We start from the raw sequence: 16,882 nt of genomic DNA, 5'->3' as shown, positions 1-16,882 counted from the left end.
GAGGGAACAAAAAGCAAGGGGAAAGAAAGAATAGAGAGGGAGAGAGAAAGAAAAAGGGGAAAGAATGAACAGAGAGGGAGAGAGAAAGAAAAAGGGGAAAGAATGAACAGAGAGAAAGAAAGAAAGAAGTGAAAGAAAGAACAAAGAGAAAAAAAGAAAGAAAGGAGAAAGAACAGAAAGAGAAAGAAAGAAAGACAAGGAAAGAGGGGAAAGAAAGATTCTATAAAGATACTATACCAGCCCGGCTCACATTGTAGTGCCCACCTGAGCCTCCTGGTGCAGGACATTGTTGTGAGTTCATTTTCCCCTTCACCACTCAGGCCCGATGAACTCCCTCTGCTGGTTAAGAAAGGTAGTGAGCCTGATTATCAAACATCTGAGACTAATGATGATGACTGGCTGAGTGGAGTTACTGACTGGATATAAGGCCGCCGACGCCCTTCTGCCCTGCGGGTGATTTCTCTGTGGGATCCTTGGAGTCCAGTCTGAATTCCTGCTCTTCTAAAGCTAAGTTTTTCTGCTCTGCCTTTTGCATTTGTGATTTGATTTTGTTTTGCTGGATTTCTGCCATTCCTTGCTGGGGTGAGCTAAATTCCTTTAGCTCTGTCTTCAGAAAATACCTGAGTGCTGATTTAGTTTTTGAAGCCTAGCTGCTTCAGGGCCTTTTTCCATATCAGCCTGTTGGCTTACGTTTTTCTTAGGGTTTTTGCAGATTGCAGACAGCAACCATCCTTTCCTATCCTGTTTAGTTAGTTTGGGCCCCATTGTTTGCTCAACCTATCTTTCTATCTGTGTGAGTGTTTTTTCATCTTGCTTCACCGTCTTTATATGTTGGGGGCTGCCTTTTACTTTGGGGTCTGCTCTGGGGCAGTTTAGATTTCCTTTTCTGTCTTTAGGCTATTTAGTTCTCCGGCTGTGATCGAGGGGTCTAGGGCACCGTAGGAACCCCCCACGGCTACTGCTAGTTGTGTTGATAGGTTCAGGGGTCTGCAATCTGATAGTTGCCAACTTCTCCGGTTTTCTGGACGTAGCTTCTATTTTTGTGTCTGCCTCCTACGGTGACTCGTTCATAACAGAATCACCTGCCATACCGCAGATCCTAGGGTACTCAGTAGCAGGAAAGAATTGTAAAAAAAAAAAAAAAAAAAAAAAAAAAGTGTGTATATTTTTTCCTCTATATCTCTGAGGCCGTAGGGGGAATTTTTTTTTTCTCTCAATGGAGATAAAGCAATTGTCTGATCGCGTGGAGCAGCTCGCTGCGGAAGTGCGGGGAATTTCCGTCTGCCTTGCTCATTCACATGCTGCTGAACCAAAGATTCCCACACCTGATGTATTTTTTGGGGATCAGTCTAAATTTTTGAATTTCAAAAATAATTGTAAATTATTTTTTGCCTTGAAGCCTAACTCGTCAGGGAGCTCCGCGCAGCAGGTTAAAATTGTCATCTCTTTGCTGCGTGGCGATCCCCAGGATTGGGCGTTTTCTTTGAAACCTGATGATCCTATTCTGACTAATGTGAACGCATTTTTTCAAGCCTTGGGGTTGTTGTATGACGAACCTAATGCCATTGATCAGGCTGAAAAGACCCTGCTGGCATTGAACCAGGGTCAAGATTCTGCAGAATCGTACTGTCAAAAATTCCGAAAGTGGGCGGTACTTACTACCTGGAATGATAATGCCCTGGCTGCTCTCTTTCGGAAGAGTTTTTCAGAAGCTGTAAAAGATACTATGGTGGGATTTCCTGTTCCCTCTGGTCTTGACGATTCTATGTCATTAGCCATTCAGATTGAACGGCGTTTGCGCAAACGCAAAACTGCACGAGAAGCGTTGCCACTTGTTGAACAAATGTCTGAACCTATGCAATGTGATAGAGTTTTGTCCAGAGAGCAGCGTCAGGAGTTCAGAAGGCGTAATAAGCTGTGTTTTTTCTGTGGAGATGCCTTGCATATTATTTCTGTTTGTCCTAAACGAGAGAAACGCTTTGCACACACGTTTTCTGTTGGTGGTGTTCAACCTAAGTTTCTTCTGGCTATTACTCTGATCTGCTCCCTGTCCACATTTTCCGCCAAGGCTTTTGTGGATTCGGGAGCAGCTGTAAACCTAATGGACTTGGATTTTGCTAAACATTGTGGATTTCCGATGACACCTCTGCGGACGCCTATCCCTTTGAGGGGGATTGATGCTACTCCTTTGGCAAAAAATAAACCTCAGTTTTGGACCCAGGTGGTAATGCGGGTCGCCCCAGACCATCAAGAAAATTGCAGATTTTTGGTGTTGCATAATTTGCATGATACCATTGTTCTGGGGTTTCCCTGGTTGCAAATTCATAATCCTGTTTTGGATTGGAAATCTGTGTCTGTGGTGATTTGGGGTTGTCGGTGTGCCTTTAGTGAGGCTCCGGTGTTTTCCACCTCTCCTCAGTCGCATGATGTTCCTGATTATTTGGCGGACTTTTATGATGTATTTAGTGAGAATGAGTCTGCGTCTCTGCCTCCTCATAGGAGTTATGACTGCAATTGAACTGAGCCCGGGGTGTAAATTCCCCAAGGGACGGCTCTTCAATTTGTCTGTACCCGAGCACGAGGCTATGCGATCCTATATTAAGGAGGCGTTGGAGAAGGGTCATATTAGACCATCCTCGTCACCCTTGGGTGCCGGTTTTTTTTTGTAGCCACAAAGGATGGATCATTAAGACCTTGTATTGATTATCGTGCCCTCAACAAAATTACTGTTAAATATCAGTATCCGTTACCCCTGATTTCGGATCTATTCTCTAGAGTTAAAGGTGCTTGCTGGTTTAATAAGCTTGACCTCAGAGGGGCATATAATCTTATTCGCATTAAGCATGGGGATGAATGGAAGACGGCGTTTAATACTCCAGAGGGACATTTTGAGTACCTGGTGATGCCTTTTGGGCTCACTAATGCCCCTTCTGTCTTCCAGTGCTTCATGAACGATATTTTCCGAGATTTTGTCGATAAATTTTTGATTATCTATCTGGATGATATTTTGATCTTCTCCAAGGATTGGGATTCTCATGTGGAACATGTTCGTATTGTGTTCCGGATCTTGAGGGAGAATTCCCTGTATGTCAAAGGATCTAAATGCCTTTTTGGAGTACAGAGGATTTCTTTTTTGGGATTTATTTTGTCTCCGTCAACTATTGAAATGGACCCGGCCAAGGTACAGGCCATTTACGATTGGGTTCATCCCACTTCTTTGAAGGCCCTTCAGAAGTTTTTGGGTTTTGCTAATTTTTATCGGAAATTTATAGCAAAATTTTCTAGTATTGCCAAGCCATTGACTGATTTGACTAAGAAGGGTGCTGATGTGTTAAATTGGTCTCCAGAGGCTGTTTCTTCCTTTCAGGAGCTGAAGCGAAGATTCACCTCCGCCCCGGTTTTGCGGCAACCTGATGTCTCACTTCCGTTCCAGGTAGAGGTGGATGCTTCTGAGATTGGTGCAGGAGCTGTTTTGTCCCTAAAGGATCCTGTAACATCTAAAATGAATCCCTGTGCTTTCTTTTCCCGAAAGTTCTCTCCATCTGAACGTAACTATGATGTGCGGAATCGGGAACTGTTGGCCATGAAATGGGCATTTGAGGAGTGGAGACATTGGTTGGAGGGAGCTAAGCATCAAGTCGTGGTCCTCACTGACCACAAGAATTTGATTTACCTAGAGTCGGCTAAGCGCTTGAACCCTAGACAGGCTAGGTGGGCCTTGTTTTTTACACGTTTTGATTTTGTGGTTTCTTTTCTTCCTGGAACTAAGAATGTCAAGGCAGACGCCCTCTCTAGGAGCTTCTTTGCTGATTCTCCTGTGGTGACCAAGCCTGCTACCATCTTAGGCGAAGGGGTAGTTCTTTCTGCCATCTCCCCCGATTTGAGACGTGCTCTAGAAGAGTTCCAGGAGGACAAACCTGAGCGTTGTCCCAGTGGAAAGTTGTATGTTCCTGACCAGTGGAAGAAGAGAGTGATGTCTGAAGTTCATTGCTCTGCTTTGGCTGGTCATCCAGGTATTTTTGGTACTAGAGATCTGGTGAGTCGGTCTTTTTGGTAGCCCTCCTTGTCTCGTGATGTCAGGAATTTTGTGCAGTCCTGTGGGACTTGCTCCCGGTCTAAATCGTGTTCTCGCTCTAGTGGATTGTTGATGCCTTTGCCTGTCCCCAAGAGGCCATGGACCCATATTTCAATGGATTTCATCTCTGATATGCCTGTCTCTCAAAGGATGACTGTTATTTGGGTGATTTTTGATAGGTTCTCTTAGATGGTTAATCTTGTACCACTCCCTAAGTTGCCGTCTTCCTCTGAGTTGGTGCCCCTGTTTTTGCAACAGGTGGTTCGCTTGCACGGGATTCCTGAGAACATTGTATCTGACAGAGAAGTTCAGTTTGTGTCTAGATTTTGGAGAACTTTCTGTTCCAAGCTGGGAATTCAGTTGTCCTTCTCCTCTGCTTTTCACCCTCAGACCAATGGGCAGACAGAGAGAAAAAAACAGACCTTGGAGTCGTATTTGAGATGTTTTATTTCTGCTGATCAGGATGATTGGGTTTCATTTTTGCCCTTGGCCGAATTTGCTTTAAATAATAGAGCTAGTTCTGCCACTTTGATGTCACCTTTTTTTTGTAACTTTGGGTTTCATCCTCGATTTTCTTCAGGGCAGGTGGAGCCCTCTGCCTGCCCAGGTGTTGACACTGTGGTGGAGAGAATGCACCAGAACTGGGACCAAGTGGTGGATAAGTTATCTCTCTCCCAGGAAAAGGCCCAGCGGTTTTCCAACCGACATAGGACCATGGGTCCCCAGTTTAAGGTTGGTGATATGGTGTGGTTATCGTAAAAAAATATTGCTATGAAGGTGGCTTCTCCTAAGTTTAAGCCTAGATCTATTGGACCTTACAAGATTTTGGAGATTTTTGGTGTTGCATAATTTGCATGATACCATTGTTCTGGGGTTTCCCTGGTCTCTTTTCGTTTGGCTCTTCCTGTCACATTTAAAATTCATAATGTGTTTCATAAGTCTTTGTTGAAGAGGTTTGTTGAGCCTGTTGTTCCGGGGGTGGCATCTCTAGACCCTGTATTGGTGGAAGGTAACATGGAATATGAGGTAGAGAAAATACTGGATTCCCGTCTGGCTAGACGGAGACTCCAGTATTTGGTTAAGTGGAAGGGTTATGGTCAGGAGGATAATTCCTGGGTCTCTGCCTCTGATATTCATGCCAAAAGATTGGTGCGTGCCTTTCATCGGGCTCAGCCTGATCGCCCTGGTGGCTTGGTTGAGGGTTCGGTGACCCCTCCTCAAGGGGGGAGGTACTGTTGGGAGTTAATTTTCCCCTTCACCACTCAGGCCCGATGAACTCCCTCTGCTGGTTAAGAAAGGTAGTGAGCCTGATTATCAAACATCTGAGACTAATGATGATGACTGGCTGAGTGGAGTTACTGACTGATATAAGGCTGCCGACGCCCTTCTGCCCTGCGGGTGATTTCTCTGTGGGATCCTTGGAGTCCAGTCTGAATTGCTGCTCTTCTAAAGCTAAGTTTTTCTGCTCTGCCTTTTGCATTTGTGATTTGATTTTGTTTTGCTGGATTTCTGCCATTCCTTGCTGGGGTGAGCTGAATTCCTTTAGCTCTGTCTTCAGAAAATACCTGAGTGCTGATTTAGTTTTTGAAGCCTAGCTGCTTCAGGGCCTTTTTCCATATCAGCCTGTTGGCTTATGTTTTTCTTAGGGTTTTTGCAGATTGCAGACAGCAACCATCCTTTCCTATCCTGTTTAGTTAGTTTGGGCCCCATTGTTTGCTCAGCCTATCTTTCTATCTGTGTGAGTGTTTTTTCATCTTGCTTCACCGTCATTATATGTTGGGGGCTGCCTTTTACTTTGGGGTCTGCTCTGGGGCAGATTAGATTTCCTTTTCTGTCTTTAGGCTATTTAGTTCTCCGGCTGTGATCGAGGGGTCTAGGGCACCGTAGGAACCCCCCACGGCTACTGCTAGTTGTGTTGATAGGTTCAGGGGTCTGCAATCTGATAGTTGCCAACTTCTCCGGTTTTCTGGACGTAGCTTCTATTTTTGTGTCTGCCTCCTACGGTGACTCTTTTATAACAGGACATATTATGATCCACTCACATGGCCGACATCCCCAAGTCCAAGGTTATCCCGCTGTCCGCGCTGTTGGAGGAGAACATGGTGATGATCTGAAGCATTCCCTGAAGTGCCTCCATGGTTCCGTCACAATCTCCTCCGGTCAGCTTCCAGCACGTCACTTCTGATGGAATGTCACGTGCGAGTTTTCAAGTGCTCCTCGGGACTCCATCGTATACTCCTGTGTCCGCGGGAAAAGTGAGCTCCCGGTCGGGGCAGACTCTCAAAATCTGGGATGGTTGGGAGGTATGAATGCTCCCCATCATACACCTAGTACACGCATGGCTCCGCAGGGGTCGGTACATAGGGGGGCGTGGCGCTATGGTGGCGGATTATAATGGGGCAATTTTCCTTGGGCTGGTGGGCCCCCCCACACCACTGGGCCCTGGGCTACCGCCCAGATTGACCTCTGTTGTGAACTCTGTTATGAAAGGGTCACCGAGGAGGAAAACTAAACAGGCAAAGTCACAGAAAACCAGAGAGGTTGGTAACTATGCAGATTGCAGACCCCTGATCCTAACCACACAACTAGCAGCAGCAGCAGCCGTGGAGTGTTCCTACGATGAATCTAGATGCCTCGTCACAGCCGGAGGACTAAATAAGCCTAAAGCAAGAAAAGGGGTAAACTAACTGCCCCAGAGCAGACCCCAAAGGAATGGACAGCACCCACACATGTATTGACGGTGAAACAAGATGAAAACACAAACAGGCAGGAAAATAGGCTGAGCAAACGATGGGGCCCAAACTAACTAGAAAGGAGAGGAAAGGAAAGACACTGACTGCAATCTGCCCAAAAAAACCTACAAAAATAATGTCCAACACTTCTGATAACAAAATTAACCCTGAAGTCACTAGACTTCTCCCACTATATCAGCACTCTGAAATATTCTGAGACAGAGCTAAAAGAAGCCAATCTAATAAGGGACAAAAAGCAAATTGGCAAATATAGATAAGAGTGGAAATTCAGCACAGCCCCAGCCGGGGCTGGCTGACCACACAAAAAACTAAATAGACCAACAAAATCAAGTGTGAACATTAGCAGAAACACTTAGCTTGAGATGACTGGAACAGAGCTGAAAACCAAGACCTGAAAAGCCAGAAGGAATCACCAGCAACAGAATAGGGCGTCGGCTGTCATAAATCCAGTCTGAGATTCCAGAGATCCAATCGTTATCCTCATAATCAGGTGGCAGATCTCTACTAATTAAATCAACCTCACTACCTCCTGTTACCACCAGAGGGAGCCCGGAAGGAGAACTCACAACTGGTAGACCAGAAAATGAGTTCACAACAGAACTCATTTTCTGGTCTGCCTCTGGTTTCTGGTGAGGGAGCTGGTTGTGCTGACAGAGGAGTTGTGAGGTCTCTTTCCAGGCTCCCTCTGGTGGTGGCAGGAGGTAGTGAAGCTGCTCTAATTAACAGAGACCTGCCACCTGATAATAGGAAGAGAAGTGGACATCTGGAGTCCCAGACTGGATTTAAGACAGCCGACTCCCTATTCCCATGCTGGTGATTTTTTCCTGCCTCCTGAGGTCTTAGGTTCCAGCTCAGTTCCTGCCTTCTCAAGCTAAGTTATCTTTGCTAATGTTCACATTTGATTTGGTTTGGTCTATTCAGTTTTTTGCGTGGTCAGCCAGCCCCGGCTTGGGCTGTGCTGAATTTCCACTCTTATGTCACTGTATGTGCCAGTTTGCTTTTTGTCCCTTATTAGATTGGCCTCTTTTTGCTCTGTTCGCAGAATATGCCAGAGTGCTGATATAGTGGGAGAAGTCTAGTGACTTCAGGGTATTTTTTGCTATCAGAAGTGTTGGACATTTTTGCAGGGTTTTTTTGGCGTGATTGCAGATGGTATCTTTCCTTTCCTGTCCTGTCCTTTCTAGCTAGTGTGGGCCCCATCATTTGCTCAGCCTATTTTCCTACCTGTGTTCGTGTTTTGATCTTGTTTCACCGTCAATACATGTGTGGGGGCTGTCTATTCCTTTGGGGTCTGCTCTGGGGCAGTTTTAGATTTCCCCTTTTCTTGCTTTAGGCTTATTAAGTCCTCCGGCTGTGATGAGGCGTCTAGAATCATCGTAGGTACGCTCCACGGCTGCTGTTAGTTGTGTGGTTAGGATCAGGGGTCTGCAATCCGCGTAGTTACCAACCTCTCTGGTTTTCTGTGACTTGGCTTGGTCTTGTTTTCCTCCTCGGTGACCCATTCATAACAGACCTCATTATAATCCGCCACTGGTCAGACTTGTTTTACCCCTGTGGCTTCTATTTAAAAAGGTGATGTGAGCTACAGCACATATCAAAGCCTAGAGCTGCATTCACAACTCTGCAGACTAAAAAGAAGAAATCGGTCAGTATTTCTTGCTGACTCATGGTCTGTTCTTTTCTCACACCATACGTTATCTTTACTCCTGCACCGAACAGTAATCTATAAGAGGAACAATATTTTTTTATTTGACTCATTTTATATAGCGCCATTAATTCCACAGCGCTTTATAGACATAATCGGCACTGTCTTTGGATTGTGGGAGGAAAACGGAGAACCCAGAGAACACCCACGCAAACATGGGGAGAACATATAAACTCCTTGCAGATGTTGTCATTGGTTAAATTTGAACCCAGGACCCCAGTGCTGCAAGGCTGCAGTGCTAACCACTGAGCCACCGTGCCACCCATATTAACAATATACATGAGCTTTACCTATTCTGAAGGAGTCTGTCAATAGTCGAATGCTTCCAACTGGCATCATGCCCAACAAATGCCACGTAGTGCAATGAGTTAAAGACTAATTATGACGGTATCCCAACATATACCTGCCCTGCAGAAGTTGAAAGGACCCTGTCAACATTCTCTCCCATAGGAATATAAGGACCTATTTGGTTTATATGCTGCGATCATTGTATATATCTCGAGTATATACCAAACTTCGCGTAAAACCAGTAAAATGTTACCAGCTTTTGTATACACCATGAGCATTCATCAACAAAAAAGAAAACTAAAACCTAACTTATGATTAATTGTATTTAAAGCCAGATAACTGAAAGATCACACAAATCCATAAAAAGCATATTTTACTTTTTTTTGCAAATGAACAGAAAGATAGACAACACACCACACAAAAGTCCAAACATAATAAATTACCAGAAAGCTAAGAGACTATGTCTCACTGATGCAGACTGTTCGGCCAAAAAGGAGTTTTCCCACAAACAAGGTACATTTTAATTAATAGATCTTGGAATAAAAATAAGATTCACAATTTAATGTGTTAAAATAGTGTTCCTGTGCCGAGATAATCTTATAAACCTGCCCCTGCTGTGTACTCACTGTGTCTGACAGTACAGGAACAAGGTCTGATCATACCACAGCTCCTGGGCAGGGGAGAAAGCAAAAGAGAGTATTAAGGAAGGATTGCACAGGATCACAGCTGATTCTTTTTGTTAGGTGAAGCAAGTTTAAAACAAGAAGCAAAAGCTTTATCTCACAGAAAGCAGCAGCTGCGATCCCATGCTGTCCTGTCTGTATACGGTACCTTTTCTTTTGCTCCCTCCCCTGCCCAGGAGCTGTGGTATGATCAGACCATGTTCTTGCACAGTCAGACACAGCCATTACACAGTACACAGTAGGGGACATTTATAAGATTATCTCAGCACAGGAACATTTTTATTTTAACACATCTAACTGTGGAACTTATTATTCTAAGGAACACTTTTTTAATACATCAAATTGAGAAACTAATTTTTATTCCAAGATTAATTCATTAAAATGAATTTGGTTGGAAAACCCTTTTAACAATATACCGGTATATGTATTTAAAGTTAGGGATGGTCAGTATGCAATGCTGCTGATACAGACAGGTTATCATTCTATTATATCTATTCATTGTATCTCCCTCACCTCATTGTAGATTGTAAGCTCTCACTAGCAGGGTCGTCTTATTTCGCTTTAATTATAGTGGTTTGAAAAAACCACTATATTGTAATCCGAACGCTGCTAACTTATTCTTCTTCTTATTATAGTGGTTTGAAAAAAACCACTATATTGTAATCCGAACGCTGCTAACTTATTCTTCTTCTTATTATTATTAAGTTGATTTCCGCAATTAATACAGCCCGAACCGCTACACGCACAGACGCCGTTGAGGTGTTGTTTCGAAGCCAGCGTCCACGAGAGGTGTGCTAAGTATTTTTCGTGTCGATCGGATTTGTAGTTTTTGCGCAATTTGCGTTTGAAAATTTTTTTTCCCGTCATTGGAATGCACTGGCTCCAATGCTTTTCAATGGGTAATGGCAAAACGTGCCCTGAGGCGATTGAAATGGCAGTTGAGCTCATTGATATGCGCAGGCAGACCCAGTTACTATGCCAACGCCTACGAACGTCACATGACATCCCAAGGACAGAGATTCTGCCACATAATATCAGCTCTTAAAGTGAAACCCACAGCACAAATGCAAATCTAGCTTCATCACATGACACATGCCCCTGAGATAGAATGTGCGACAAAGTGGATTTAGAAACCCAGTGAGCCACCCTGGCTCTTAAAGGGCCGACGTGCCACAGTGATTCTTAAAGGGCCGGCGCACCGAAATGAGTCTTAAAGGGCCGGCGCGCCAAATCGAAAGCTGAGTGACCCCGGCCTCCAAATCGGAGGCTGAGCCACCCCGGCCTCCAAATCGGAGGCTGAACCACCCCGGCCTCCAAATCGGAGGTTGAGCCACCCTGGCCTCCAAATCGGACCCAGTGTGGCCCCGCTCAAAAAATCAGACCCAGAGTAGCACAGCCCACCAAATCGGATCCTGAGGGGCCCCGCCCACCAAATCAGACTCCGAGTGGCCCCGCCCACCAAATCGGACCCTGAAGGGCCCCGTCCACCAAATCGGACCCTGAGGAGCCCCGCCCACCAAATCAGACCCTGAGAAGCCCCGCCCACCAAATCGGACCCAGAGTGACCCCGCCCACCAAATCGGACCCAGAGTGGCCCCGCCGATCAAATCGGACCCAGAGTGGCCCCGCCCATCAAATCGGACCCAGAGGGGCCCCGCCCATCAAATCGGACCCAGAGGGGCCCCGCCCACCAAATCGGAACCTGAGGGGCCCCGCCCACCAAATCGGAACCTGAGGAGCCCCGCCCACCAAATCGGACCCAGATTGACCCCGCCCACCAAATCGGACCCCGAGGAGCCCCGCCCACCAAATCGGACCCATATTGACCCCGCCCACCAAATCAGACCCTGAATGGCCCCGCCCACCAAATCGGACCCAGAGGTGCCCCGCCCACCAAATCGGACCCTGAAGGGCCCCGCCCACCAAATCGGACCCAGAGGGGCCCCGCCCACCAAATTGGTCCCAGGGGGCCCCGCCCACCAAATCGGACCATGAGGGGCCCCGCCCACCAAATCAGACCATGAGGGGCACCGCCCACTAAATCGGACCATGAGGGGCACCGCCCACCAAAATGGACCCAAGGGGCTCAACCCACAAAATCAGACCCTAAGGGGCCCCACCCACAAAATCGGACCCTGAGTGGGCCCGGCCACAAAATCAGACCCTGAGGGGCCCCAACCACAAAATCGGACCCTGAGAGACCCCGGCCACAAAATCGAACCTAGAGGGGCCCCAGTCACAAAATCAGACCCTAAGGGGCCCCGCCCACCAAATTAGACCCTGAGGGGCCCCACCCTCAAAATCGGTCGCTGAGGGGCCCCACCCACAAAATCGGACCCTGAGAGACCCCGGCCACAAAATCCAACCCAGAGGGGCCTCAGTCACAAAATCAGACCCTAAGGGGCCCCGGCCACAAAATTGGACCCTGAGGGGCCTCACCCACAAAATCAGACCCTGAGGGACCCCAGGCACAAAATCGGACCCTGAGGGGCCACACCCACAAAATCAGACCCTGTGGGGCCCCAGTCACAAAATCGGACCCTGACGGGCCCCAGCCACAAAATCAGACCCTGAGGGGCCCCAGCCACAAAATCGGACCCTGAGGGGCCCCACCCACAAAATCAGACCCTGAGAAGCCCCACCCTTAAAATCAGACCATGAGGGGCCCCAGCCACAAAATCAGACCCTGAGGGGCCCCAGCCACAAAATCGGACTCTGAGGGGCCCCACCCACAAAATCAGACCCTGAGGGGCCCCACCCACAAATCCAGACCCTGAGGGGACCCGGCCACAAAATCGGACCCTGAGAGACCCCGGCCACAAAATCGGACCCTGAGGGGCCCCAACCACAAAATCAGACCCTGAGGGGCCCCAGTCACAAAATCGGACCCTGAGGGGCCCCACCCACAAAATCAGACCCTGAGGGACCCCAGCCACAAAATCAGAACCTGAGGGGCCCCAACCACAAAATCAGAACCTGAGGGGCCCCAGCCACAAAATCAGACCATTAGGGACCCCACCCACAAAATCGGACCCTGAGGGGCCCCGCCCACCAAATTAGACCCTGAGGGGCCCCACCCTCAAAATCGGTCGCTGAGGGGCCCCACCCACAAAATCGGACCCTGAGAGACCCCGGCCACAAAATCGAACCCAGAGGGGCCTCAGTCACAAAATCAGACCCTAAGGGGCCCCGGCCACAAAATTGGACCCTGAGGGGCCTCACCCACAAAATCAGACCCTGAGGGACCCCAGCCACAAAATCGGACCCTGAGGGGCCACACCCACAAAATCAGACCCTGTGGGGCCCCAGTCACAAAATCGGACCCTGATGGGCCCCAGCCACAAAATCAGACCCTGAGGGGCCCCAGCCACAAAATCGGACCCTGAGGGGCCCCACCCACAAAATCAGACCCTGAGGGGCCCCACCCACAAAATCGGACCCTGAGGGGCCCCGCCCACCAAATTAGACCCTGAGGGGCCCCACCCTCAAAATCAGACCCTGAGGGGCCCCAGCCACAAAATCAAACCCTGAGAGACCCCGGCCACAAAATCGGACCCTGAGGGGCCCCAACCACAAAATCAGACCCAGAGGGGCCCCGGTCACAAAATCGGACCCTGAGGGGCCCCACCCACAAAATCAGACCCTGAGGGACCCCAGGCACAAAATCGGACCCTGAGGGGCCACACCCACAAAATCAGACCCTGTGGGGCCCCAGTCACAAAATCGGACCCTGATGGGCCCCAGCCACAAAATCAGACCCTGAGGGGCCCCAGCCACAAAATCGGACCCTGAGGGGCCCCACCCACAAAATCAGACCCTGAGAAGCCCCACCCTTAAAATCAGACCCTGAGGGGCCCCAGCCACAAAATCAGACCCTGAGGGGCCCCAGCCACAAAATCGGACTCTGAGGGGCCCCACCCACAAAATCAGACCCTGAGGGGCCCCACCCACAAATCCAGACCCTGAGGGGACCCGGCCACAAAATCGGACCCTGAGAGACCCCGGCCACAAAATCAGACCCTGAGGGGCCCCAACCACAAAATCAGACCCTGAGGGGCCCCAGTCACAAAATCGGACCCTGAGGGGCCCCACCCACAAAATCAGACCCTGAGGGACCCCAGCCACAAAATCAGAACCTGAGGGGCCCCAACCACAAAATCAGAACCTGAGGGGCCCCAGCCACAAAATCAGACCATTAGGGACCCCACCCACAAAATCGGACCCTGAGGGGCCCCGCCCACCAAATTAGACCCTGAGGGGCCCCACCCTCAAAATCGGTCGCTGAGGGGCCCCACCCAAAAAATCGGACCCTGAGAGACCCCGGCCACAAAATCGAACCCAGAGGGGCCTCAGTCACAAAATCAGACCCTAAGGGGCCCCGGCCACAAAATTGGACCCTGAGGGGCCTCACCCACAAAATCAGACCCTGAGGGACCCCAGCCACAAAATCGGACCCTGAGGGGCCACACCCACAAAATCAGACCCTGTGGGGCCCCAGTCACAAAATCGGACCCTGATGGGCCCCAGCCACAAAATCAGACCCTGAGGGGCCCCAGCCACAAAATCGGACCCTGAGGGGCCCCACCCACAAAATCAGACCCTGAGGGGCCCCACCCACAAAATCGGACCCTGAGGGGCCCCGCCCACCAAATTAGACCGTGAGGGGCCCCACCCTCAAAATCAGACCCTGAGGGGCCCCAGCCACAAAATCAAACCCTGAGAGACCCCGGCCACAAAATCGGACCCTGAGGGGCCCCAACCACAAAATCAGACCCAGAGGGGCCCCGGTCACAAAATCGGACCCTGAGGGGCCCCACCCACAAAATCAGACCCTGAGGGACCCCAGCCACAAAATCAGACCCTGAGGGGCCCCAGCCACAAAATCGGACCCTGAGGGGCCCCAGCCACAAAATAGGACCCTGAGGGGCCTCACCCACAAAATCGGACCCTGAGGGGCCCCGCCCACCAAATTAGACCCTGAGGGGCCCCACCCTCAAAATCGGTCCCTGAGGGGCCCCGGCCAAAAATCGGACCCTAAGGGGCCCCACCCGCAAAATCGGACCCTGAGGGGCCCCGGCCACAAAATCGGACCCTGAGGGGCCCCATCCTCAAAATCGGACCCTGAGGGGCCCCGGCCACAAAATCGGACCCTGAGGGGCCCCACCCACAAAATCGGACCCTGAGGGGCCCCACCCACAAAATCGGACCCTGAGGGGCCCCACCCACAAAATCGGACCCTGAGGGGCCCCACTCACAAAATCGGACCCTGAGGGGCCCCACTCACAAAATCGGACCCTCACGGGCCCCGGCCAAAAAATCGGACCCTCACGGGCCCCGGCCACAAAATCGGATCCTGAGGGGCCCCGCCTACAAAATTGAACCCTGAGGGGCCCCAACCACAAAATCGGATCCTGAGGGGCCCCACCCACAAAATCGGATCCTGAGGGGCGCCAACCACAATATCGGACCCTTAGGGGCCCCACCCACAAAATCAGACCCTGAGGGCCCCTGTCACAAAATTGGATCCTGAGGGGCCCCAAACACAAAATCGAACCCTGAGGGGCCCCAACCACAAAATCGGAACCTGAGGGGCCCCACCCACAAAATTGGACCCTGAGGGGCCCCACCCACAAAATTGGACCCTGAGGGGCCCCGGCCACAAAATCGGACCCTGAGGGGCCCAACCCACAAAATCAGATTCAGTGTCCCCACCCACCAAATTGGACCCTGAAGTGCCCCGCCCACCAAATCGGACCCAGAGTGGCCCCACCCACAAAATCGGGCCCTGAGGGGTCCCACCCACAAAATCGGACCCTGAGGCCAAAGTGGCCCCTGAGAGGCACCCACAGTTAAAACGGATCCTGAGTTGAAAGTCTTGCAGGGGCAGCAGGCAAGTCTCTCTTAAAGGGGCAGCCCGGGCACCATTTCAAACCACTATCTGTACTTCCTTCAGGAAATACACATCTAGTTATTAAGTTGATTTCCGCAATTAATGCGGCCCGAACCGCTACACGCACAGACTCCGTTGAGGTGTCGTTTCGAAGCCAGCGTCCATGAGAGGTGTGCTAAGTATTTTTCGTGTCGATCGGATTTGTAGTTTTTGCGCAATTTGCGTTTGAAAATTTTTTTTCCCGTCATTGGAATGCACTGGCTCCAATGCTTTTCAATAGGAAATGGCAAAACGTGCCCTGAGGCGATTGAAATGACAGTTGAGCTCATTGATATGCGCAGGCAGACCCAGTTACTATGCCAACGCCTACGAACGTCACATGACATCTCCAGAACAGAGATTCTGCCACATAATATCAGCCCTTAAAGCGAAACCCACAGCACAAATGCAAATCTAGCTTCATCACATGACACATGCCCCTGAGAGAGAATGTGTGCGCCAAAGTGGATTTAGAAGCCCAGTGAGCCAAACTAGCTCTTAAAGGGCCAACGCGCCAAAGTGATTGTTAAAGGGCCAGCGCACCCAAATGAGTCTTAAAGGGCCGACACACCAAATCGGAGACTGAGCCACCCCGGCCTCCAAATCGGAGGCTGAGCCACCCCGGCCTCCAAATCGGAGGCTGAGCCACCCCGGCCTCCAAATCGGAGGCTGAGCCACCCCGGCCTCCAAATCGGAGGCTGAGCGACCCCGGCCTCCAAATCGGAGGCTGATCCACCCCGGCCTCCAAATCGGAGGCTGATCCACCCCGGCCTCCAAATCGGAGGCTGATCCACCCCGGCCTCCAAATCGGAGGCTGATCCACCCCGGCCTCCAAATCGGAGGCTGATCCACCCCGGCCTCCAAATCGGAGGCTGATCCACCCTGGCCTCCAAATGCGACCCCGGCCTCCAAATCGGAGGCTGAGCCACCCCGGCCTCCAAATCGGAGGCTGAGCCACCCCGGCCTCCAAATCGGAGGCTGAGCCACCCCGGCCTCCAAATCGGAGGCTGAGCCACCCCGGCCTCCAAATCGGAGGCTGAGCGACCCCGGCCTCCAAATCGGAGGCTGAGCGACCCCGGCCTCCAAATCGGAGGCTGAGCGACCCCGGCCTCCAAATCGGAGGCTGAGCCACCCCGGCCTCCAAATCGGAGGCTGAGCCACCCCGGCCTCCAAATCGGAGGCTGAGCCACCCCGGCCTCCAAATCGGAGGCTGAGCCACCCCGGCCTCCAAATCGGAGGCTGAGCCACCCCGGCCTCCAAATCGGAGGCTGAGCCACCCCGGCCTCCAAATCGGAGGCTGAGCCACCCCGGCCTCCAAATCGGAGGCTGATCCACCCCGGCCTCCAAATCGGAGGCTGAGCCACCCCGGCCTCCAAATCGGAGGCTGAGCCACCCCGGTCTCCAAATCGGAGGCTCATCGACCCCGGCCTCCAAATCGGAAGCTCATCG

The 16,882-nt window shown here is 50.6% G+C and overlaps 1 protein-coding gene across 8 annotated transcripts in view; it reads right to left on the bottom strand.

Moving 5' to 3' along the window:
- ENOX1 (ecto-NOX disulfide-thiol exchanger 1) overlaps positions 1–16,882 on the bottom strand; it is an 835,160-nt gene that overhangs the window by 250,315 nt on the left and 567,963 nt on the right. Inside the window, exon 2 of one of the 8 annotated variants that reach the window (XM_073580304.1) lies at positions 9,448–9,491. The exons of the other annotated variants lie outside the window; for them this stretch is intronic. Coding sequence (XP_073436405.1) covers positions 9,448–9,481 — 34 coding nt within the window. The 5' untranslated portion in view covers positions 9,482–9,491. The remainder of the gene's footprint in view (positions 1–9,447; positions 9,492–16,882) is intronic. 8 annotated transcript variants of the gene reach the window in all.

This window comes from Dendrobates tinctorius, unplaced genomic scaffold (assembly GCF_039654945.1).
Source record: "Dendrobates tinctorius isolate UK_male_01 unplaced genomic scaffold, ASM3965494v1 ptg000064l, whole genome shotgun sequence".
In the NCBI taxonomy this organism is placed as follows: domain Eukaryota; kingdom Metazoa; phylum Chordata; class Amphibia; order Anura; family Dendrobatidae; genus Dendrobates; species Dendrobates tinctorius.
Note: the sequence above shows the minus strand (reverse complement) of the source record. Positions and strands in the feature narration are given on the sequence as shown.